General features: G+C 41.5%; 1 protein-coding gene across 1 annotated transcript in view; it reads left to right on the plus strand.

Annotated features, from left to right (window-relative positions):
* Positions 1 to 273: 273 nt before the first annotated feature.
* Positions 274 to 24,447, plus strand: part of LOC103091832 (scavenger receptor cysteine-rich domain-containing protein DMBT1) — a 71,148-nt gene continuing 46,974 nt past the window's right edge. Inside the window, exons 1-2 of the mRNA XM_032957929.2 lie at positions 274 to 506; positions 15,147 to 15,191. Coding sequence (XP_032813820.2) covers positions 428 to 506; positions 15,147 to 15,191 — 124 coding nt within the window. The 5' untranslated portion in view covers positions 274 to 427. The remainder of the gene's footprint in view (positions 507 to 15,146; positions 15,192 to 24,447) is intronic.

Here is a 24,447-nt window from a genome sequence, read left to right on the forward strand (position 1 = left end):
AAGTGGAATATAAAAATGCTTTTAAAAAAAATCGGAAAATGTAGTTGAAAAATATGGCATCACGTTTGACGTCGTTAAGGATGTATGGGGAATATGTGAATATAATATTTGCATATATATCTTATTCCATCGCAACAAACCGCTTACACTCACAATCAAATGGGTTAATAAAACTATGCGTGAAGACAGCCAGCACCACGCGACGCACGCGCACAGACACACACCTTAAAAGCAAACTTTAACTCCACTTAAATATTTATTATTGAGACGCCTACGCGATTAGGGATGCAACGGGGGCTCCAGCTCACCTATAAAGAGGCACTCGCGCTTCGAGGTGGGCAGCAGGTTGAGCGACTGACTGCATCAACCCAAGGCTCGTACAACAGCATTGTTGTTGATACAACAAGACGGAAGAACATCGCTGGTGATGATGATGGCGGCTGCCACGTCCCGGGCCGGTCGCTTGCTGCTCACCTGGTTGCTGGTGTCGTATGCCGTAACAACAGGTAACACGAATGTGGGAGCCCCGCACATGTTAATTGATTGCATGCGTGCACGTGCACGTGTGTGTGTGTGTGCGCGTGTGTGTGTGTGCACGTGTGTGTGTGTGCACGTGTGTGTGTACGTGTGTGTGTGTGTGTGTGCACGTGTGTGTGTGCACGTGTGTGTGTGTGCACGTGTGTGTGTGTGTGCACGTGTGTGTGTCTGTGCACGTGTGTGTGTGTGTGCACGTGTGTGTGTGTGTGTGTGCGCGCGCGTCTGCTTGCCAAGCAAAACGATCGATTTGAAGGCGTGATTCGGTTGGCGATTTGTATAGAGCGTGGTTCCGTATGATGATTTTCAGAGCGAAAATGGGTGTCAGAATATGCGGGGAAGGAGGGGGGTTATTGTTGTGTCACACCAAAGCGCGGCTTAAACAGTCGACAGCCTACCACTTAACGTCGACGGGGTTGGCAAGCGCGCACATGCATGCTCTGCTGATGAGTCCCAATTCAGGTGAAACGCGTTCCCCTTCTCCCATTCTGATGGCTGATGGACCACACTGATGATTATGAAAGCGTGCGTGTTTCCGACATGTTTCATTTTAACTTTGGCCAAAAGAGCAGATTCAAGCAACTTCTGCTTGGGGGGGGGGGGGCTCTCTGGAGCCCTTTAGCACGAAGGAGCGTTGCGGTGAAATCGCCAGGGACCGTGGCATCGAGCTGTGAGATCACGACCAAGGGTTAACGGTGCAGCCGTGCGATTGCTCACTGACGCCACTGCTGGCAGATGGGCCCGACTTTGGAGGAGATGGCATTTGGCATTCTCTTCCACGCTACAGGTCAAACACGTCTCGGCGCAAGAGGTTGGAGAATCCACACCTGAATCCAACTCGTGCAGAGGCTCCCTGTCAATCCACTGCTAGATGAAGGCCTTGCGACGCGGTGTCAGACCAAACGACGTCGCATGCAATGCTGTTGTGTTTTGTGTTTGGCGAAGCGAGTGAGATCATTGGTTAGAATGAAACGTACGGATGTATGTTGAACTTATTTCGCACCGTAGCCACCCGATTAGCACGGTTGGCTACGTACGGTGCGAAAGATGTGCAACATACACACGACCGTGCTAATCGGAGGTGCGGGGTGCTAGTCGGTGGTACTCGTACGCTTAACATACATCTATTCACGCACGCTTTAATAATCATACATCTATTGTTAAAGCCCGGTGATCCTTTTGTCCCGTCAACTAAATTATAAGAACCCCCGGCCCCCAGATGTGGGGGTGAAACGTTGATCCAATAGGTTTCCAAAAATTGTTGAAAAGCACCCACAAAATGTCACTCCTCCCTCCAAAATGCTTTAATTTATTCTGTAGGCATATATGTCTACACGCCATATATACAATAGAGTCAGTAGTATCTACTATAGTGTCAGTAGTATCTACTATAGAGTCAGTAGTATCTACTATAGAGTCAGTAGTGTCTACTACAGAGTCAGTAGTATCTACTATAGAGTCAGTAATGTCTACTATAGAGTTAGTAGTGTCTACTGTAGAGTCAGTAGTGTCTACTATAGAGTCAGTAGTGTCTACTATAGAGCTAGTAGTATCTACTATAGAGTAAGTAGTATCTACTATAGAGTCAGTAGTATCTACTATAGAGTCAGTAGTATCTACTATAGAGTCAGTAGTGTCTAATATAGAGTATGTAGTATCTACTATAGAGTCAGTAGTGTCTACTATAGAGTCATTAGTGTCTACTATAGAGTCAGTAGTATCTACTATAGAGTCAGTAATATCTACTATAGAGTCAGTAGTGTCTACTATAGAGTCAGTAGTATCTACTATAGAGTCAGTAATGTCTACTATAGAGTCATTAGTGTCTACTATAGAGTCAGTAGTATCTACTATAGAGTCAGTAGTATCTACTATAGAGTCAGTAATGTCTACTATAGAGTCAGCAGTGTCTACTATAGAGTGTGTAGTATCTACTATAGAGTCAGTAGTGTCTACTATAGAGTCAGTAGTGTCTACTGTAGAGTCAGTAGTATCTACTGTAGAGTCAGTAGCATCTACTATAGAGTCAGTAGTGTCTACTATAGAGTCAGTAGCATCTACTATAGAGTCAGTAGTGTCTACTATAGAGTCAGTAGTATCTACTGTAGAGTTAGTAGTATCTACTATAGAGTCAGTAGTATCTACTATAGAGTCAGTAGTATCTACTATAGAGTTAGTAGTGTCTACTATAGAGTCAGTAGTATCTACTATAGAGTCAGTAGTATCTACTGTAGAGTCAGTAGTATCTACTATAGAGTCAGTAGTATCTACTATAGAGTCAGTAGTGTCTACTATAGAGTCAGTAGTATCTACTGTAGAGTCAGTAGTATCTACTATAGAGTTAGTGGTGTCTACTGTAGAGTTAGTAGTGTCTACTATAGAGTCAGTAGTATCTACTGTAGAGTCAGTAGTATCTACTATAGAGTCAGTAGTGTCTACTATAGAGTCAGTAGTATCTACTGTAGAGTCAGTAGCATCTACTATAGAGTCAGTAGTGTCTACTGTAGAGTCAGTAGTATCTACTATAGAGTTAGTAGTATCTACTATAAAGTCAGTAGTATCTACTATAGAGTAAGTAGTGTCTACTATAGTGTCAGTAGTGTCTACTATAGAGTCAATAGTGTCTACTATAGAGTCAATAGTGTCTACTATAGAGTTAGTAGTATCTACTATAGAGTCAATAGTGTCTACTATAGAGTCAGTAGTATCTACTATAGAGTCAGTTGTATCTACTATAAAGTCAGTAGTATCTACTATAGAGTCAGTAGTGTCTACTATAGAGTTAGTAGTAACTACTATAGAGTCAGTAGTATCTACTATAGAGTCAATAGTGTCTACTATAGAGTCAGTAGTATCTACTATAGAGTCAGTTGTATCTACTATAAAGTCAGTAGTATCTACTATAGAGTCAGTAGTGTCTACTATAGAGTTAGTAGTATCTACTATAGAGTCAATAGTATCTACTATAGAGTCAATAGTGTCTACTATAGAGTCAGTAGTGTCTACTATAGAGTCAGTAGTATCTACTATAGAGTTAGTAGTATCTACTATAGAGTCAGTAGTATCTACTATAGAGTTAGTAGTATCTACTATAGAGTCAGTAGTATCTACTATAGAGTCAGTAGTGTCTACTATAGAGTCAGTAGTGTCTACTGTATAGTCAGTAGTATCTACTATAGAGTTAGTAGTATCTACTTTAAAGTCAGTAGTATCTACTATAGAGTCAGTAGTATCTACTATAGAGTTAGTAGTGTCTACTATAGAGTCAGTAGTATCTACTATAGAGCCAGTAGTATCTACTATAGAGTCAGCAGTATCTACTATAGAGTCAGTAGTATCTACTATAGAGTTAGTAGTGTCTACTATAGAGTCAGCAGTATCTACTATAGAGTCAGTAGTATCTACTATAGAGTCAGTAGTATCTACTATAGAGTCAGTAGTGTCTACTATAGAGTCAGTAGTATCTACTGTAGAGTCAGTAGCATCTACTATAGAGTCAGTAGTGTCTACTGTAGAGTCAGTAGTGTCTACTATAGAGCTAGTAGTATCTACTATAGAGTAAGTAGTATCTACTATAGAGTCAGTAGTATCTACTATAGAGTCAGTAGTATCTACTATAGAGTCAGTAGTGTCTAATATAGAGTATGTAGTATCTACTATAGAGTCAGTAGTGTCTACTATAGAGTCATTAGTGTCTACTATAGAGTCAGTAGTATCTACTATAGAGTCAGTAATATCTACTATAGAGTCAGTAGTGTCTACTATAGAGTCAGTAGTATCTACTATAGAGTCAGTAATGTCTACTATAGAGTCATTAGTGTCTACTATAGAGTCAGTAGTATCTACTATAGAGTCAGTAGTATCTACTATAGAGTCAGTAATGTCTACTATAGAGTCAGCAGTGTCTACTATAGAGTGTGTAGTATCTACTATAGAGTCAGTAGTGTCTACTATAGAGTCAGTAGTGTCTACTGTAGAGTCAGTAGTATCTACTGTAGAGTCAGTAGCATCTACTATAGAGTCAGTAGTGTCTACTATAGAGTCAGTAGCATCTACTATAGAGTCAGTAGTGTCTACTATAGAGTCAGTAGTATCTACTGTAGAGTTAGTAGTATCTACTATAGAGTCAGTAGTATCTACTATAGAGTCAGTAGTATCTACTATAGAGTTAGTAGTGTCTACTATAGAGTCAGTAGTATCTACTATAGAGTCAGTAGTATCTACTGTAGAGTCAGTAGTATCTACTATAGAGTCAGTAGTATCTACTATAGAGTCAGTAGTGTCTACTATAGAGTCAGTAGTATCTACTGTAGAGTCAGTAGTATCTACTATAGAGTTAGTGGTGTCTACTGTAGAGTTAGTAGTGTCTACTATAGAGTCAGTAGTATCTACTGTAGAGTCAGTAGTATCTACTATAGAGTCAGTAGTGTCTACTATAGAGTCAGTAGTATCTACTGTAGAGTCAGTAGCATCTACTATAGAGTCAGTAGTGTCTACTGTAGAGTCAGTAGTATCTACTATAGAGTTAGTAGTATCTACTATAAAGTCAGTAGTATCTACTATAGAGTAAGTAGTGTCTACTATAGTGTCAGTAGTGTCTACTATAGAGTCAATAGTGTCTACTATAGAGTCAATAGTGTCTACTATAGAGTTAGTAGTATCTACTATAGAGTCAATAGTGTCTACTATAGAGTCAGTAGTATCTACTATAGAGTCAGTTGTATCTACTATAAAGTCAGTAGTATCTACTATAGAGTCAGTAGTGTCTACTATAGAGTTAGTAGTAACTACTATAGAGTAAGTAGTATCTACTATAGAGTCAATAGTGTCTACTATAGAGTCAGTAGTATCTACTATAGAGTCAGTTGTATCTACTATAAAGTCAGTAGTATCTACTATAGAGTCAGTAGTGTCTACTATAGAGTTAGTAGTATCTACTATAGAGTCAATAGTATCTACTATAGAGTCAATAGTGTCTACTATAGAGTCAGTAGTGTCTACTATAGAGTCAGTAGTATCTACTATAGAGTTAGTAGTATCTACTATAGAGTCAGTAGTATCTACTATAGAGTTAGTAGTATCTACTATAGAGTCAGTAGTATCTACTATAGAGTCAGTAGTGTCTACTATAGAGTCAGTAGTGTCTACTGTATAGTCAGTAGTATCTACTATAGAGTTAGTAGTATCTACTTTAAAGTCAGTAGTATCTACTATAGAGTCAGTAGTATCTACTATAGAGTTAGTAGTGTCTACTATAGAGTCAGTAGTATCTACTATAGAGCCAGTAGTATCTACTATAGAGTCAGCAGTATCTACTATAGAGTCAGTAGTATCTACTATAGAGTTAGTAGTGTCTACTATAGAGTCAGCAGTATCTACTATAGAGTCAGTAGTATCTACTATAGAGTCAGTAGTATCTACTATAGAGTCAGTAGTGTCTACTATAGAGTCAGTAGTATCTACTGTAGAGTCAGTAGCATCTACTATAGAGTCAGTAGTGTCTACTGTAGAGTCAGTAGTATCTACTATAGAGTTAGTAGTATCTACTATAAAGTCAGTAGTATCTACTATAGAGTAAGTAGTGTCTACTATAGTGTCAGTAGTGTCTACTATAGAGTCAATAGTGTCTACTATAGAGTCAATAGTGTCTACTATAGAGTTAGTAGTATCTACTATAGAGTCAATAGTGTCTACTATAGAGTCAGTAGTATCTACTATAGAGTCAGTTGTATCTACTATAAAGTCAGTAGTATCTACTATAGAGTCAGTAGTGTCTACTATAGAGTTAGTAGTAACTACTATAGAGTCAGTAGTATCTACTATAGAGTCAATAGTGTCTACTATAGAGTCAGTAGTATCTACTATAGAGTCAGTTGTATCTACTATAAAGTCAGTAGTATCTACTATAGAGTCAGTAGTGTCTACTATAGAGTTAGTAGTATCTACTATAGAGTCAATAGTATCTACTATAGAGTCAATAGTGTCTACTATAGAGTCAGTAGTGTCTACTATAGAGTTAGTAGTATCTACTATAGAGTCAGTAGTATCTACTATAGAGTTAGTAGTGTCTACTATAGAGTCAGTAGTATCTACTATAGAGTCAGTAGTATCTACTATAGAGTCAGTAGTGTCTACTATAGAGTCAGTAGTATCTACTGTAGAGTCAGTAGTATCTACTATAGAGTTAGTGGTGTCTACTGTAGAGTTAGTAGTGTCTACTATAGAGTCAGTAGTATCTACTGTAGAGTCAGTAGTATCTACTATAGAGTCAGTAGTGTCTACTATAGAGTCAGTAGTATCTACTGTAGAGTCAGTAGCATCTACTATAGAGTCAGTAGTGTCTACTGTAGAGTCAGTAGTATCTACTATAGAGTTAGTAGTATCTACTATAAAGTCAGTAGTATCTACTATAGAGTAAGTAGTGTCTACTATAGTGTCAGTAGTGTCTACTATAGAGTCAATAGTGTCTACTATAGAGTCAATAGTGTCTACTATAGAGTTAGTAGTATCTACTATAGAGTCAATAGTGTCTACTATAGAGTCAGTAGTATCTACTATAGAGTCAGTAGTATCTACTATAGAGTTAGTAGTGACTACTATAGAGTCAGCAGTATCTACTATAGAGTCAGTAGTATCTACTATAGAGTCAGTAGTATCTACTATAGAGTCAGTAGTGTCTACTATAGAGTCAGTAGTATCTACTGTAGAGTCAGTAGCATCTACTATAGAGTCAGTAGTGTCTACTGTAGAGTCAGTAGTATCTACTATAGAGTTAGTAGTATCTACTATAAAGTCAGTAGTATCTACTATAGAGTAAGTAGTGTCTACTATAGTGTCAGTAGTGTCTACTATAGAGTCAATAGTGTCTACTATAGAGTCAATAGTGTCTACTATAGAGTTAGTAGTATCTACTATAGAGTCAATAGTGTCTACTATAGAGTCAGTAGTATCTACTATAGAGTCAGTTGTATCTACTATAAAGTCAGTAGTATCTACTATAGAGTCAGTAGTGTCTACTATAGAGTTAGTAGTAACTACTATAGAGTCAGTAGTATCTACTATAGAGTCAATAGTGTCTACTATAGAGTCAGTAGTATCTACTATAGAGTCAGTTGTATCTACTATAAAGTCAGTAGTATCTACTATAGAGTCAGTAGTGTCTACTATAGAGTTAGTAGTATCTACTATAGAGTCAATAGTATCTACTATAGAGGCAACAGTGTCTACTATAGAGTCAGTAGTGTCTACTATAGAGTTAGTAGTATCTACTATAGAGTCAGTAGTATCTACTGTAGAGTCAGTAGTATCTACTATAGAGTCAGTAGTGTCTACTATAGAGTCAGTAGTATCTACTGTAGAGTCAGTAGCATCTACTATAGAGTCAGTAGTGTCTACTGTAGAGTCAGTAGTATCTACTATAGAGTTAGTAGTATCTACTATAAAGTCAGTAGTATCTACTATAGAGTAAGTAGTGTCTACTATAGTGTCAGTAGTGTCTACTATAGAGTCAATAGTGTCTACTATAGAGTCAATAGTGTCTACTATAGAGTTAGTAGTATCTACTATAGAGTCAATAGTGTCTACTATAGAGTCAGTAGTATCTACTATAGAGTCAGTTGTATCTACTATAAAGTCAGTAGTATCTACTATAGAGTCAGTAGTGTCTACTATAGAGTTAGTAGTAACTACTATAGAGTCAGTAGTATCTACTATAGAGTCAATAGTGTCTACTATAGAGTCAGTAGTATCTACTATAGAGTCAGTTGTATCTACTATAAAGTCAGTAGTATCTACTATAGAGTCAGTAGTGTCTACTATAGAGTTAGTAGTATCTACTATAGAGTCAATAGTATCTACTATAGAGTCAATAGTGTCTACTATAGAGTCAGTAGTGTCTACTATAGAGTCAGTAGTATCTACTATAGAGTTAGTAGTATCTACTATAGAGTCAGTAGTATCTACTATAGAGTTAGTAGTATCTACTATAGAGTCAGTAGTATCTACTATAGAGTCAGTAGTGTCTACTATAGAGTCAGTAGTGTCTACTGTATAGTCAGTAGTATCTACTATAGAGTTAGTAGTATCTACTTTAAAGTCAGTAGTATCTACTATAGAGTCAGTAGTATCTACTATAGAGTTAGTAGTGTCTACTATAGAGTCAGTAGTATCTACTATAGAGCCAGTAGTATCTACTATAGAGTCAGCAGTATCTACTATAGAGTCAGTAGTATCTACTATAGAGTTAGTAGTGTCTACTATAGAGTCAGCAGTATCTACTATAGAGTCAGTAGTATCTACTATAGAGTCAGTAGTATCTACTATAGAGTCAGTAGTGTCTACTATAGAGTCAGTAGTATCTACTGTAGAGTCAGTAGCATCTACTATAGAGTCAGTAGTGTCTACTGTAGAGTCAGTAGTATCTACTATAGAGTTAGTAGTATCTACTATAAAGTCAGTAGTATCTACTATAGAGTAAGTAGTGTCTACTATAGTGTCAGTAGTGTCTACTATAGAGTCAATAGTGTCTACTATAGAGTCAATAGTGTCTACTATAGAGTTAGTAGTATCTACTATAGAGTCAATAGTGTCTACTATAGAGTCAGTAGTATCTACTATAGAGTCAGTTGTATCTACTATAAAGTCAGTAGTATCTACTATAGAGTCAGTAGTGTCTACTATAGAGTTAGTAGTAACTACTATAGAGTCAGTAGTGTCTACTATAGAGTCAGTAGTATCTACTGTAGAGTCAGTAGCATCTACTATAGAGTCAGTAGTGTCTACTGTAGAGTCAGTAGTATCTACTATAGAGTTAGTAGTATCTACTATAAAGTCAGTAGTATCTACTATAGAGTAAGTAGTGTCTACTATAGTGTCAGTAGTGTCTACTATAGAGTCAATAGTGTCTACTATAGAGTCAATAGTGTCTACTATAGAGTTAGTAGTATCTACTATAGAGTCAATAGTGTCTACTATAGAGTCAGTAGTATCTACTATAGAGTCAGTTGTATCTACTATAAAGTCAGTAGTATCTACTATAGAGTCAGTAGTGTCTACTATAGAGTTAGTAGTAACTACTATAGAGTCAGTAGTATCTACTATAGAGTCAATAGTGTCTACTATAGAGTCAGTAGTATCTACTATAGAGTCAGTTGTATCTACTATAAAGTCAGTAGTATCTACTATAGAGTCAGTAGTGTCTACTATAGAGTTAGTAGTATCTACTATAGAGTCAATAGTATCTACTATAGAGTCAATAGTGTCTACTATAGAGTCAGTAGTGTCTACTATAGAGTCAGTAGTATCTACTATAGAGTTAGTAGTATCTACTATAGAGTCAGTAGTATCTACTATAGAGTTAGTAGTATCTACTATAGAGTCAGTAGTATCTACTATAGAGTCAGTAGTGTCTACTATAGAGTCAGTAGTGTCTACTGTATAGTCAGTAGTATCTACTATAGAGTTAGTAGTATCTACTTTAAAGTCAGTAGTATCTACTATAGAGTCAGTAGTATCTACTATAGAGTTAGTAGTGTCTACTATAGAGTCAGTAGTATCTACTATAGAGCCAGTAGTATCTACTATAGAGTCAGCAGTATCTACTATAGAGTCAGTAGTATCTACTATAGAGTTAGTAGTGTCTACTATAGAGTCAGCAGTATCTACTATAGAGTCAGTAGTATCTACTATAGAGTCAGTAGTATCTACTATAGAGTCAGTAGTGTCTACTATAGAGTCAGTAGTATCTACTGTAGAGTCAGTAGCATCTACTATAGAGTCAGTAGTGTCTACTGTAGAGTCAGTAGTATCTACTATAGAGTTAGTAGTATCTACTATAAAGTCAGTAGTATCTACTATAGAGTAAGTAGTGTCTACTATAGTGTCAGTAGTGTCTACTATAGAGTCAATAGTGTCTACTATAGAGTCAATAGTGTCTACTATAGAGTTAGTAGTATCTACTATAGAGTCAATAGTGTCTACTATAGAGTCAGTAGTATCTACTATAGAGTCAGTTGTATCTACTATAAAGTCAGTAGTATCTACTATAGAGTCAGTAGTGTCTACTATAGAGTTAGTAGTAACTACTATAGAGTCAGTAGTATCTACTATAGAGTCAATAGTGTCTACTATAGAGTCAGTAGTATCTACTATAGAGTCAGTTGTATCTACTATAAAGTCAGTAGTATCTACTATAGAGTCAGTAGTGTCTACTATAGAGTTAGTAGTATCTACTATAGAGTCAATAGTATCTACTATAGAGTCAATAGTGTCTACTATAGAGTCAGTAGTGTCTACTATAGAGTTAGTAGTATCAACTATAGAGTCAGTAGTATCTACTATAGAGTTAGTAGTATCTACTATAGAGTCAGTAGTATCTACTATAGAGTCAGTAGTGTCTACTATAGAGTCAGTAGTGTCTACTGTAGAGTCAGTAGTATCTACTATAGAGTTAGTAGTATCTACTTTAAAGTCAGTAGTATCTACTATAGAGTCAGTAGTATCTACTATAGAGTTAGTAGTGTCTACTATAGAGTCAGTAGTATCTACTATAGAGCCAGTAGTATCTACTATAGAGTCAGCAGTATCTACTATAGAGTCAGTAGTATCTACTATAGAGTTAGTAGTGTCTACTATAGAGTCAGCAGTATCTACTATAGAGTCAGTAGTATCTACTATAGAGTCAGTAGTATCTACTATAGACTCAGTAGTGTCTACTATAGAGTTAGTAGTATCTACTATAAAGTCAGTAGTGTCTACTATAGAGTCAGTAGTGTCTACTATAGAGTCAGTAGTGTCTACTATAGAGTCAGTAGTGTCTACTGTAGAGTCAGTAGTGTCTACTGTAGAGTCAGTAGTATCTACTATAGAGTCAGTGGTATCTACTATAGAGTCAGTAGTGTCTACCATAGTCAGTAGTATCTACTATAGAGTCAGTAGTATCTACTATAGAGTCAGTAGTATCTACTATAGAGTCAGTAGTGTCTACTATAGAGTCAGTAGTATCTACTATAGAGTCAGTAGTGTCTACTATATAGTCAGTAGTGTCTACTATAGAGTCAGTAATATCTACTATAGAGTCAGTAGTATCTACTATAGAGTCAGTAGTGCCCACTATAGAGTCAGTAGTATCTACTATAGAGTCAGTAATATCTACTATAGAGTCAGTAGTATCTACTATAGAGTCAGTAGTGCCCACTATAGAGTCAGTAGTGTCTACTATAGAGTCAGTAATATCTACTATAGAGTCAGTAGTATCTACTATAGAGTCAGTAGTGTCTACTATAGAGTCCGGAGTATCTACTATAGACTCAGTAGTGCCCACTATAGAGTCAGTAGTATCTACTATAGAGTCAATAGTATCTACTATAGAGTCAGTAGTATCTACTATAGAGTCAGTAGTGTCTACTATAGAGTCAGTAGTGCCCACTATAGAGTCAGTAGTATCTACTATAGAGTCAGTAGTATCTACTATAGAGTCAGTAGTGTCTACTATAGAGTCAGTAGTGCCCACTATAGAGTCAGTAGTATCTACTATAGAGTCAGTAGTATCTACTATAGAGTCAGTAGTGTCTACTATAGAGTCAGTAGTGCCCACTATAGAGTCAGTAGTATCTACTATAGAGTCAGTAGTATCTACTATAGAGTCAGTAGTGTCTACTATAGAGTCAGTAGTGCCCACTATAGAGTCAGTACTATCTACTATAGAGTCAGTAGTGTCTACTATAGAGTCAGTAGTGTCTACTGTAGAGTCAGTAGTATCTACTATAGAGTTAGTAGTATCTACTATAAAGTCAGTAGTATCTACTATAGAGTAAGTAGTGTCTACTATAGTGTCAGTAGTGTCTACTATAGAGTCAATAGTGTCTACTATAGAGTCAATAGTGTCTACTATAGAGTTAGTAGTATCTACTATAGAGTCAATAGTGTCTACTATAGAGTCAGTAGTATCTACTATAGAGTCAGTTGTATCTACTATAAAGTCAGTAGTATCTACTATAGAGTCAGTAGTGTCTACTATAGAGTTAGTAGTATCTACTATAGAGTCAATAGTATCTACTATAGAGTCAATAGTGTCTACTATAGAGTCAGTAGTGTCTACTATAGAGTTAGTAGTATCTACTATAGAGTCAGTAGTATCTACTAAAGAGTTAGTAGTATCTACTATAGAGTCAGTAGTATCTACTATAGAGTCAGTAGTGTCTACTATAGAGTCAGTAGTGTCTACTGTAGAGTCAGTAGTATCTACTATAGAGTTAGTAGTATCTACTTTAAAGTCAGTAGTATCTACTATAGAGTCAGTAGTATCTACTATAGAGTTAGTAGTGTCTACTATAGAGTCAGTAGTATCTACTATAGAGCCAGTAGTATCTACTATAGAGTCAGCAGTATCTACTATAGAGTCAGTAGTATCTACTATAGAGTTAGTAGTGTCTACTATAGAGTCAGCAGTATCTACTATAGAGTCAGTAGTATCTACTATAGAGTCAGTAGTATCTACTATAGACTCAGTAGTGTCTACTATAGAGTTAGTAGTATCTACTATAAAGTCAGTAGTGTCTACTATAGAGTCAGTAGTGTCTACTATAGAGTCAGTAGTGTCTACTATAGAGTCAGTAGTGTCTACTGTAGAGTCAGTAGTGTCTACTGTAGAGTCAGTAGTATCTACTATAGAGTCAGTGGTATCTACTATAGAGTCAGTAGTGTCTACCATAGTCAGTAGTATCTACTATAGAGTCAGTAGTATCTACTATAGAGTCAGTAGTATCTACTATAGAGTCAGTAGTGTCTACTATAGAGTCAGTAGTATCTACTATAGAGTCAGTAGTGTCTACTATATAGTCAGTAGTGTCTACTATAGAGTCAGTAATATCTACTATAGAGTCAGTAGTATCTACTATAGAGTCAGTAGTGCCCACTATAGAGTCAGTAGTATCTACTATAGAGTCAGTAATATCTACTATAGAGTCAGTAGTATCTACTATAGAGTCAGTAGTGCCCACTATAGAGTCAGTAGTGTCTACTATAGAGTCAGTAGTGTCTACTGTAGAGTCAGTAGTATCTACTATAGAGTTAGTAGTATCTACTTTAAAGTCAGTAGTATCTACTATAGAGTCAGTAGTATCTACTATAGAGTTAGTAGTGTCTACTATAGAGTCAGTAGTATCTACTATAGAGCCAGTAGTATCTACTATAGAGTCAGCAGTATCTACTATAGAGTCAGTAGTATCTACTATAGAGTTAGTAGTGTCTACTATAGAGTCAGCAGTATCTACTATAGAGTCAGTAGTATCTACTATAGAGTCAGTAGTATCTACTATAGATTCAGTAGTGTCTACTATAGAGTCAGTAGTATCTACTATAGAGTCAGTAGTGTCTACTATAGAGTCAGTAGTGTCTACCATAGTCAGTAGTATCTACTATAGAGTCAGTAGTGTCTACTGTAGAGTCAGTAGTGTCTACTGTAGAGTCAGTAGTATCTACTATAGAGTCAGTAGTATCTACTATAGAGTCAGTAGTGTCTACCATAGTCAGTAGTATCTACTATAGAGTCCGTAGTATCTACTATAGAGTCAGTAGTATCTACTATAGAGTCAGTAGTGTCTACTATAGAGTCAGTAGTATCTACTATAGAGTCAGTAGTGTCTACTATATAGTCAGTAGTGTCTACTATAGAGTCAGTAATATCTACTATAGAGTCAGTAGTATCTACTATAGAGTCAGTAGTGCCCAGTATAGAGTCAGTAGTATCTACTATAGAGTCAGTAGTATCTACTATAGAGTCAGTAGTATCTACTATAGAGTCAGTAGTGTCTACTATAGAGTCAGTAGTGCCCACTATAGAGTCAGTAGTATCTACTATAGAGTCAGTAGTGTCTACTATAGAGTCAGTAGTGTCTACTATAGAGTCAGTAGTATCTACTATAGAGTCAGTAGTATCTACTATAGAGTTAGTAGTGTCTACTATAGAGTTAGTAGTATCTAATATAGAGTTAGTAGTATCTACTGTAGAGTCAGTAGTATCTGCACACATTGGAGGGGAGGGAGAGAGAAGAGGACATTAGTGGGGGGGGCGAGGCGTGAAGTGGCCATCGATTAAGGCGGCCACAGGCCAGCGATATTCTACTTTTGTTGAACTTGCGGAGTTTCCCAAACTGCAGTCCCCGCGACCCGCCACCACAACGAAGTCGTTTCCGCGCTTACCAATTCACCATTCAATACGAATCAACTCGACTCCACATGGCACGCGCCTGATGATTGTTAAACACGTCCCACGTGACGCGCTAAGCAATGGACGCGTCCACACGCTCACGCAACGGGTACCTCGATCTTAAATGTGAATTTGGCTCTAACGCTGAAAGCGTTCATGGTTGTACGCGGGTTAAAGGTGCTTCGCGCACTGCTTCGTGAACGCGGCGACCCCAGTTCAATACCAGGCCGTGGTTAAATGATATCTGTACCGGTCATATATCTGGCAGAAATCAGGCACATTCCTAATGATTTGGTCATTGGCCGGATTGATGTTAACTCATATTTTTTGTTACCTACAATAATAATATTATTATTATTCTGCAGACACCACTGTTCACCGCGTGCATGTGTTTATCTCTTTCAAGTGTCATCACAAACAACAGCAACACCACAAAGACTCAATGCCACAGGTAAGACATTTGAACGCCATAGGCTCAAGAGGTCAACAAAACCACAATTAATTAATGCGATTATGTATTAAAGTTAAACACCCCTTTGTCAATTAACTGCTGGATGAAGGCCTTCCCAGGCCCTGTCGGTCATCAGGGTTGTTTGACCATACTTCACCACGACCGTCATTTAGAGATGGTGAAGAGGGTCGAGGAGGAAGACCTGTTCGAAACATCTGTCACTTTGCCTTGGTCGGGAATCGAACTCATGTTTCCGGGGCTCGTAGCGCAGTGTATGTGCGTTGAACTTCTTTCGCGCCGTACGTAGCCGACCGTGTTAATTGGAGGCGCGGGGGAAGGACACCAAACAAAAAAAACCACAAAAAGCAGTTCCAAAAAAGGTTTTCGATTTACATTGCAAAAACGCAAAACCCCAGCGGCTTGCTAACCACCGCGCCACCGTTCAGCCCCTTGATTCACAGGCGGTGGCATTATAACGTCGTTCGCACGCCATCAACACGAGGTCGGCGTTGTCGTCGACTTTAATCCATCGAATTGTGGCCACGAGAAAGCCCATCGTCGTCTTTCTCGGGCCGCTAAAGTGAGGAACCACGTCGTGTGACGTCACCAGTGGCCCAAACGTGGGGAGGGAGACTGACTGGTCCCCGCCGTGGGAATGTGGATTTTCCACTGGTTCCCGCCGTGGGAATGTGAATTTCCCACTGGTTCCCGCCATGGGAATGTGGATTTGCCACTGTTTCCCGCCGTGGGAATGTGGATTTCCCACTGGTTCCCGTGATGGGAATGTGGATTTCCCACTGGTTCCCGCCGTGGGAATGTGGATTTGCCACTGGTTCCCGCCGTGGGAATGTGGATTTGCCACTGGTTCCCGCCGTGGGAATGTGGATTTCCCACTGGTTCCCGCCGTGGGAATGTGGATTTGCCACTGGTTCCCGCCGTGGGAATGTGGATTTCCCACTGGTTCCCGTGATGGGAATGTGGATTTCCCACTGGTTCCCGTGATGGGAATGTGGATTTCCCACTGGTTCCCGCCATGGGAATGTGGATTTGCCACTGGTTCCCGCCGTGGGAATGTGGATTTCCCACTGGTTCCCGTGATGGGAATGTGGATTTCCCACTAGTTCCCGCCGTGGGAATGTGAATTTGCCACTGGTTCCCGCCGTGGGAATGTGGATTTCCCACTGGTTCCTGCCGTGGGAATGTGGATTTCCCACTGGTTCCCGCCGTGGGAATGTGGATTTGCCACTGGTTCCCGCCGTGGGAATGTGGATTTCCCACTGGTTCCCGTGATGGGAATGTGGATTTCCCACTGGTTCCCATGATGGGAATGTGGATTTCCCACTGGTTCCCGCCATGGGAATGTGGATTTCCCACTGGTTCCCGCCGTGGGAATGTGGATTTGCCACTGGTTCCCGTGATGGGAATGTGGATTTCCCACTGGTTCCCGCCGTGGGAATGTGGATTTGCCACTGGTTCCCGCCGTGGGAATGTGGATTTCCCACTGGTTCCCGTGATGGGAATGTGGATTTCCCACTGGTTCCCGCCGTGGGAATGTGGATTTCCCACTGGTTCCCGCCGTGGGAATGTGGATTTGCCACTGTTTCCCGTGATGGGAATGTGGATTTTCCACTGGTTCCCGTGGTGGGGAATGTGGATTTCCCACTGGATCCCGTGGTGGGAATGTGGATTTCTCACTGGTTCCCGTCGTGGGAATGTGGATTTCCCACCGTTCACTCCTCAAGATCGTCAATGGAAATGAACGCCATCCGACTCTGCAGGGTTGAGGTGCATGTGACCTTGCAGCTCGAGTTGGGAATAGCGCACAGTGACATTGCCAATGATTACTCGTGCTTGGCGAAGAATCGGATTTATTCAGGAGCATAATGAGTAATGAGAAGGACTGTAGCAATGTGGCAGAAGGCTAAAATTTGTCTTCAGTGCATACCACCTACTTTGACGTTCGGTTCAGAATCAGAGATCAACAAACAATAAACATTAAACAGAAAATTAAAAGTGCGCACGTTTGGAATTACATTGAGAGACAGCGAGAGGAACGCTTGGATTCGATTACTTATGCGGGTTAAAAGGGACCATTCAATGTTTTTTAATACAAGTGGCACTGGGATGCCCAGTGGTCAGGAATAATGCCATAGTGGCAGCCAAGGGACTGGAGCGCGTCCAGAAGGCCGTCCAACAGAGGGCGTGATCCCATTGAATTGGGCACGTGTGTCGATGATCGGCGGACCCGTGACATGCATCGCGAGATCGTCACAGACATGCACGAAATTTCGGAGGGCCTTCGTCCAGCAGTTTGGACTGACCCTGGCGACGATGATGGTGACTGCCCATGAACGGATGACTGTGCGATTTGTTACGGGATGTTTTGCATAACGTTGCAACACGGCGACGGTTAATTGTTTTTTTTACGGCGTTTGCACAGTTTGTGAAAGGGGCCGTCCATAAATGACGTCAAGCACATAGTGGGACGGGGGGGGGGGCTCAGACATTTGTGACGATGTGTGACGAGGGGGGGGGGGGGTTGAGAAATGCGCAACTTTAAATAAATATAGACAACACGTTCTACTTAATTAAATAAGACTTTTTGATCAAGGGTTTCTCCTACAACATCAGAGCGCCACATTAAATACGCACTACAGTGACAATAGTTTAAAGCGATTTGAAGCATGTTTTTTTTAGGGGGGGGGCAGAGATTTGTCACGTCATATTTGAGGGGGGGGGGTCTGACTTGTTGTGACGCCGTGTGACGAGGGAGGGGGGGGTCAAAAATCGTCCAAAATCGCGTGACGTCATTTATGGACGGCCCCAAAGGGCACGTTCGCAGGATGTCCTGTCGGGCGCCGGAGCCCGTAAATGTTCTCGGGCCTCAAATCGCTCCGGAGATTACACCTCTCTGTGACGCGAACTCACCCTGTTCTTAATGAACACAACAGTCAACACACGAACTCACCCTGTTGTTAATGAACACAGCAGCCAACACGTGATCTCACCCTGTTGTTAATGAACACAGCAGTCAACACACGAACTCACCCTGTTGTTAATGAACACAGCAGTCAACACGTGATCTCACCCTGTTGTTAATTAACACAGCAGTCAACACACGAACTCACATGTTGTTAATTAACACAGCAGTCAACACGCGAACTCACCCTGTTGTTAATGAACACAGCAGCCAACACGTGATCTCACCCTGTTGTTAATGAACACAGCAGTCAACACGTGATCTCACCCTGTTGTTAATTAACACAGCAGTCAACACACGAACTCACATGTTGTTAATTAACACAGCAGTCAACACGCGAACTCACCCTGTTGTTAATGAACACAGCAGCCAACACGTGATCTCACCCTGTTGTTAATGAACACAGCAGTCAACACACGAACTCACCCTGTTGTTAATGAACACAGCAGCTAACACGTGATCTCACACTGTTGTTAATGAACACAGCAGCCAACACGTGATCTCACCCTGTTGTTAATGAACACAGCAGCCAACACGTGATCTCACCCTGTTGTTAATGAACACAGCAGCTAATACACGATCTCACCCTGTTGTTAATGAACACAGCAGCCAACACGTGATCTCACCCTGTTCTTAATGAACACAGCAGCTAACACACGATCTCACCCTGTTGTTAATGAACACAGCAGCCAACACACGAACTCACTCTGTTCTTAATGAACACAACAGCCAACACACGAACTCACCCTGTTCTTAATGAACACGGCAGTCAACACGTGAACTCACCCTGTTGTTAATGAACACAGCAGCCAACACGTGAACTCACCCTGTTGTTAATGAACACAGCAGTCAACACGTGAACTCACCCTGTTGTTAATGAACACAGCAGCCAACACACGAACTCACCCTGTTGTTAATGAACACAGCAGTCAACACGTGATCTCACCCTGTTGTTAATGAACACAGCAGTCAACACGTGATCTCACCCTGTTCTTAATGAACACAGCAGTCAACACGTGAACTCACCCTGTTGTTAATGAACAGAGCAGTCAACACGTGATCTCACCCTGTTGTTAATGAACACAGCAGTCAACACGTGATCTCACCCTGTTGTTAATGAACAGAGCAGTCAACACGTGAACTCACCCTGTTGTTGATGAACACAGCAGTCAACACGTGATCTCACCCTGTTGTTAATGAACACAGCAGTCAACACGTGATCTCACTCTGTTCTTAATGAACACAGCAGCCAACACGTGATCTCACCCTGTTGTTAATGAACACAGCAGTCAACACGTGATCTCACTCTGTTCTTAATGAACACAGCAGTCAACACGGAACGCCTCTCTGCAGACGAAGGTGCCAATCGGCACGTGTCTTATGCTATATATAGATTTATGTAGCGCCTTAATCGAAGGCGCTTTTACAACAATTATACATGAGATGACAGTGGTTAACATAAAGAGAGGGTTTATTAAAAGTGGCGGTGTAGTAATGGGTGACAGTGAGGAGGACAAGTGTAGGAGTGGTTAAGGAGGGGTTGGAGTGGGCCTGGTCATAGCTGGGAAGGCGAGGCCAGGGAGTATAGCAGTAGGGGTAGTGAAAGGCGTTCGGATAGTGATAGGGGTTGGAGTAGTGATAGGGGTTGGGGTAGTGATAGGGGTTGGAGTAGTGATAGGGGTTGGGGTAGTGATAGGGGTTGGAGTAGTGATAGGGGTTGGAGTAGTGATAGGGGTTGGAGTAGTGATAGGGGTTGGGGTAGTGATAGGGGTTGGGGTAGTGATAGGGGTTGGAGTAGTGATAGGGGTAGTGATAGGGTTTGGGGTATTGATAGGGGTTGGAGTAGTGATAGCGGTAGTGATAGGGTTTGGGGTATTGATAGGGGCTGGAGTAGTGATAGGGGTAGTAATAGGGGTGGGGTATTGATAGGGGTTGGAGTAGTGATAGGGGTAGTGATAGGGGTAGTGATAGGGGCTGGAGTAGTGATAGGGGCTGGAGTAGTGATAGGGGTTGGGGTAGTGATAGGGGTAGTGATAGGGGTTGGGGTAGTGATAAGGGTTGGGGTAGTGATAGGGGCTGGAGTAGTGATAGGGGTTGGGGTAGTGATAGGGGTAGTGATAGGGGTTGGGGTAGTGATAAGGGTTGGGGTAGTGATAGTGGTTGGAGTAGTGATAGGGGTAGTGATAGGGGTTGGGGTAGTGATAGGGGTTGGGGTAGTGATAAGGGTTGGGGTAGTGATAGGGGCTGGAGTAGTGATAGGGGTAGTGATAGGGGTTGGGGTAGTGATAAGGGTTGGGGTAGTGATAGGGGCTGGAGTAGTGATAGGGGTAGTGAAAGGCGTTCGGGTAGTGATAGGGGTTGGAGTAGTGATAGGGGTAGGGGTTGGGGTATTGATAGGGGTAGTGATAGGGTTTGGGGTATTGATAGGGGTTGGAGTAGTGATAGGGGTATTGATAGGGGTTGGGGTAGTGATAGGGTTTGGGGTAGTGATAGGGGTTGGGGTAGTGATAGGGGCTGGAGTAGTGATAGGGGTTGGGGTAGTGAAAGGGGTTGGGGTAGTGAAAGGGGTTGGGGTAGTGAAAGGGGTTGGGGTAGTGAAAGGGGTTGGGGTAGTGAAAGGGGTTGGGGTAGTGAAAGGGGTTGGGGTAGGCCTGGTCGAAGCTAGTAGGCGGGGGCAGGGAGTCGCTGGAGTATGATGGGCTAGGGCAGGGGTCGGGAACCTATGGCTCGCGAGCCAGATGTGGCTCTTTTGATGATTGCATATGGCTCGCAGATAAAACAAAATATTCTCACTTGTTTTAATCCATCCATCGATTTTTCACTGCGCATGTCCTGTTCAGGGCTGCAGGAGCAATTGTCCATTATTTTAATTGGATGATACTGGCCTACGTTTGCCGTTGCTGGGTAAAACAGGTAAACGCCCCCTTTTGAATCAGTCTGAGACTGCGTCTGCTCGGTCATTAGCTCAAAGCTAACCCTTCGACGAAGAAGATGGCGAAAAGAAAAAAAGACGACGAGTATCGTACATTTCAGGACGAATGGACCGAAGAATTCGCCTTTGTGGAGAGAGCGGGTTCTGCGGTGTGTCTAATTTGCAATGACAAAATTACATCGTTGAAACGGTCGAATGTAAAGCGGCACTTCGACACGCGCCACGCTACCTTTGCATCAAAATACCCTGCGGGAGACAGCAGAAAGAAAGCGTGCCAAGAGCTTCTGAGCAGGGTGCAAGCTAGCCAGCAGCAACTCCGCGTATGGACCCGGCAAGGTGACTATAATTCGGCTAGCTTTGCTGGTTCTTTAGCAATAGTGAGGAACGGAAAACCATTCACAGATGGCGAGTATGCTAAAACGTTCATGCTGGATGTAGCCAATGAACTTTTTCATGATCTTCCGAACAAAGACAAGATAATCAAAGGGATACAAGACATGCCTCTGTCGGCAAGAACTGTTCATGATCGTACCATCGTGATGGCAAACAAAGTGGAGGAAACGCAAGTGAAGGACATAAATGCAGCGCCGTTCTTTTCTCTGGCTTTGGATGAGTCAACAGACGTGAGCCATTTGTCGCAGTTCAGCGTGATTGCAAGATATGCTGTTGGTGACACACTGCGCGAAGAAAGTCTTGCTGTTCTGCCATTAAAAGGGTCCACAAGAGGTGAGGATTTATTCAAGTCTTTCATGGAGTTTGCTCAAGAAAAAAGTCTACCTATGGATAAACTTCTCTCAGTGTGTACTGATGGTGCTCCGTGTATGGTGGGGAAAAACAAAGGATTTGTGGCGCTTCTCCGTGAACATGAAAATAGACCCATCCTAAGTTTCCATTGCATTATACACCAGGAGGCACTTTGTGCTCAGATGTGTGACAGGCAGTTTGGCGAAGTGATGTCGCTGGTCATTCGTGTGATCAACTTTATTGTTGCCCGAGCCTTAAATGATCGCCAGTTTAAAACACTGCTGGATGAAGTTGTAAATAACTATCCTGGTCTGCTTTTGCACAGCAATGTGCGTTGGTTGTCAAGAGGGAAGGTGCTTAGCCGTTTTGCGGCTTGCCTGAACGAAATCCGGACTTTCCTTGAAATGAAAGGCGTCGGGCATCCTGAGCTAGCCGACACCGAGTGGCTCCTCAAGTTTTACTATCTCGTAGATCTGACTGAACATCTGAACCAGCTCAACGTGAAAATGCAAGGCATTGGAAATACAGTGTTATCCCTTCAACAAGCTGTATTTGCTTTTGAAAACAAGCTGGAGCTTTTCATCACGGATCTTGAAACAGGTCGTTTACTACATTTTGAAAAACTGAGCCAATTTAAAGATGCATGCACAGCAAGTGAGCCCATTCAAAACCTTGATCTCCACCAGCTAGCTGGCTGCACATCCAGTCTCCTACAGTCCTTCAAAGCACGCTTTGGAGAATTTCGTGAGCACACTCGTCTTTTTAAGTTCATCACCCATCCAAACGAGTGTTCACTGAACACAGCCGACCTGAATTACATCCCTGGTGTCTCCGTCAGAGATTTTGAAGCAGAAGTGGCTGACCTGAAGGCCTCAGACATGTGGGTGAATAAGTTCAAGTCACTGAATGAAGATTTGGAAAGAATCACACGACAGAAAGCGGAGTTGGCGAGCAAGCACATGTGGACAGAAATGAAAAAACTCCAACCCGAAGACCAGCTGATTCTCAAAACTTGGAACGCGCTTCCTGTCACATACCACACACTGCAGCGTGTGAGTATTGCTGTATTGACCATGTTTGGATCTACGTATGCATGTGAGCAGTCATTCTCACATCTTAAAAACATCAAGTCCAACCTACGATCACGTTTAACGGATGAAAGCCTCAACGCTTGCATGAAGCTTAACCTCACCAAGTACCAACCCGACTACAAAGACATCAGCAAATCCATGCAGCACCAGAAGTCGCATTAATGGTGAGTGTTATAACAACATTATTTAAAAGAATAAATTCAGAGGCTTATTATACTGACATTTAGTTGAATTCACTTTTAAAATATATTATATGGCTCTCACTGAAATAAATTTCCAAATTTTTTGCTTTCATGGCTCTCTTAGTCAAAAAGGTTCCCGACCCCTGGGCTAGGGGGAGAAGAGATGGGAGTTTGTTTTAAGGCAGGAACGGAAGCAGGTGAGTGAAGGTGGTTGCTCTGCTGTGTGCTGCAGTGGGAGTCTGTTGCAGTGGAGGGGAACAAGAAGGGAAAAGGAACGAGAGCGAGACTGGGCGCAAGTGGGCAAGGGATGCACAGAGAGGGACAGTAGAGATTTGGAGCGTAGAGCATGGGATGGGACAGAGTAAGGAATGAGAGAAGCGAGATGATAATGTGGGGAAAGACCATGTTGGGGGAGGGGGGGGGTTTATATAGACGAGACTGAGGACGATCAACGGACATCGAAAGTAGGCAGGGAGCCTAGTGGAGTTGGGAAACTCGAGCAAGATGTGTGGCAATTGTGGGGGAAGGTAAAAAAAAATATCCAGGCGGAGGAATTTTGTATCTGTTGGAGAGAAGTAACCACAATATACCAATAGGTTTCACCCTTTCTGGCAATAAAACAGGTGTTTAGATGTTAAAACACCAAACAGAATCCTTTTAACATCTTAACACATGTTTTATTGCCAGAAAGGCTGACACCTTATTGTTCCATTTTTATACTGGCAACAAAGGCCCCATTTAGGAGTAACCGCGTTGGCAGGAAGGCAGAGAAGAAGAGAGTGGCAATCGTCAAGGTTGAGTGAAAGCAAGGGAGTGAAGCAGAAGTTTAGCGGCAGATAGTAAGGTGAGAGGACGGGTTTTGCGAATATTGAATATGTGAAAGCGGCAAGTGCGGGTATTGGCAGAGATGTCGTTGGAGAGGGGGGAGTTGACGATGACCTCGAGGTTGCGAGCAGAAGAGACAGGAGAGTGAGGGAGAAGGGAGGGAATGAGATGGTATGATAGGGTGCAGGGGAGCGGGAAGAAGGGAACAATATTCACATTTTAGAAGGATTGACGGTCCCTATATTAGTGTAATGACAATATAGCCTGCATGCTGTGTGGGGGGACTGGTGGCCACGGGAGGTAATGACAGGGAGGTCAGCTTACAGTACGAAAGCACTAGTGGCCACGGGAGGTAATGACAGAGTTATCAGTTGTGAGTGTGAAGGGACTGGTGGCCACGGGAGGTAATGACAGGGGAGTCAGCCTGCAGCGCGAAAGGTCTAGTGGCCACGGGGGGTAATGGCAGGGGAGTCAGTTGTGAGTGCGAAGGGACTGGTGGCTA

Source organism: Petromyzon marinus, chromosome 21 (genome assembly GCF_048934315.1).
Source record: "Petromyzon marinus isolate PM22_M1 ecotype Great Lakes invasive population chromosome 21, UKy_Petmar_22M1.pri1.0, whole genome shotgun sequence".
NCBI classification, from domain to species: Eukaryota; Metazoa; Chordata; class Hyperoartia; order Petromyzontiformes; family Petromyzontidae; genus Petromyzon; species Petromyzon marinus.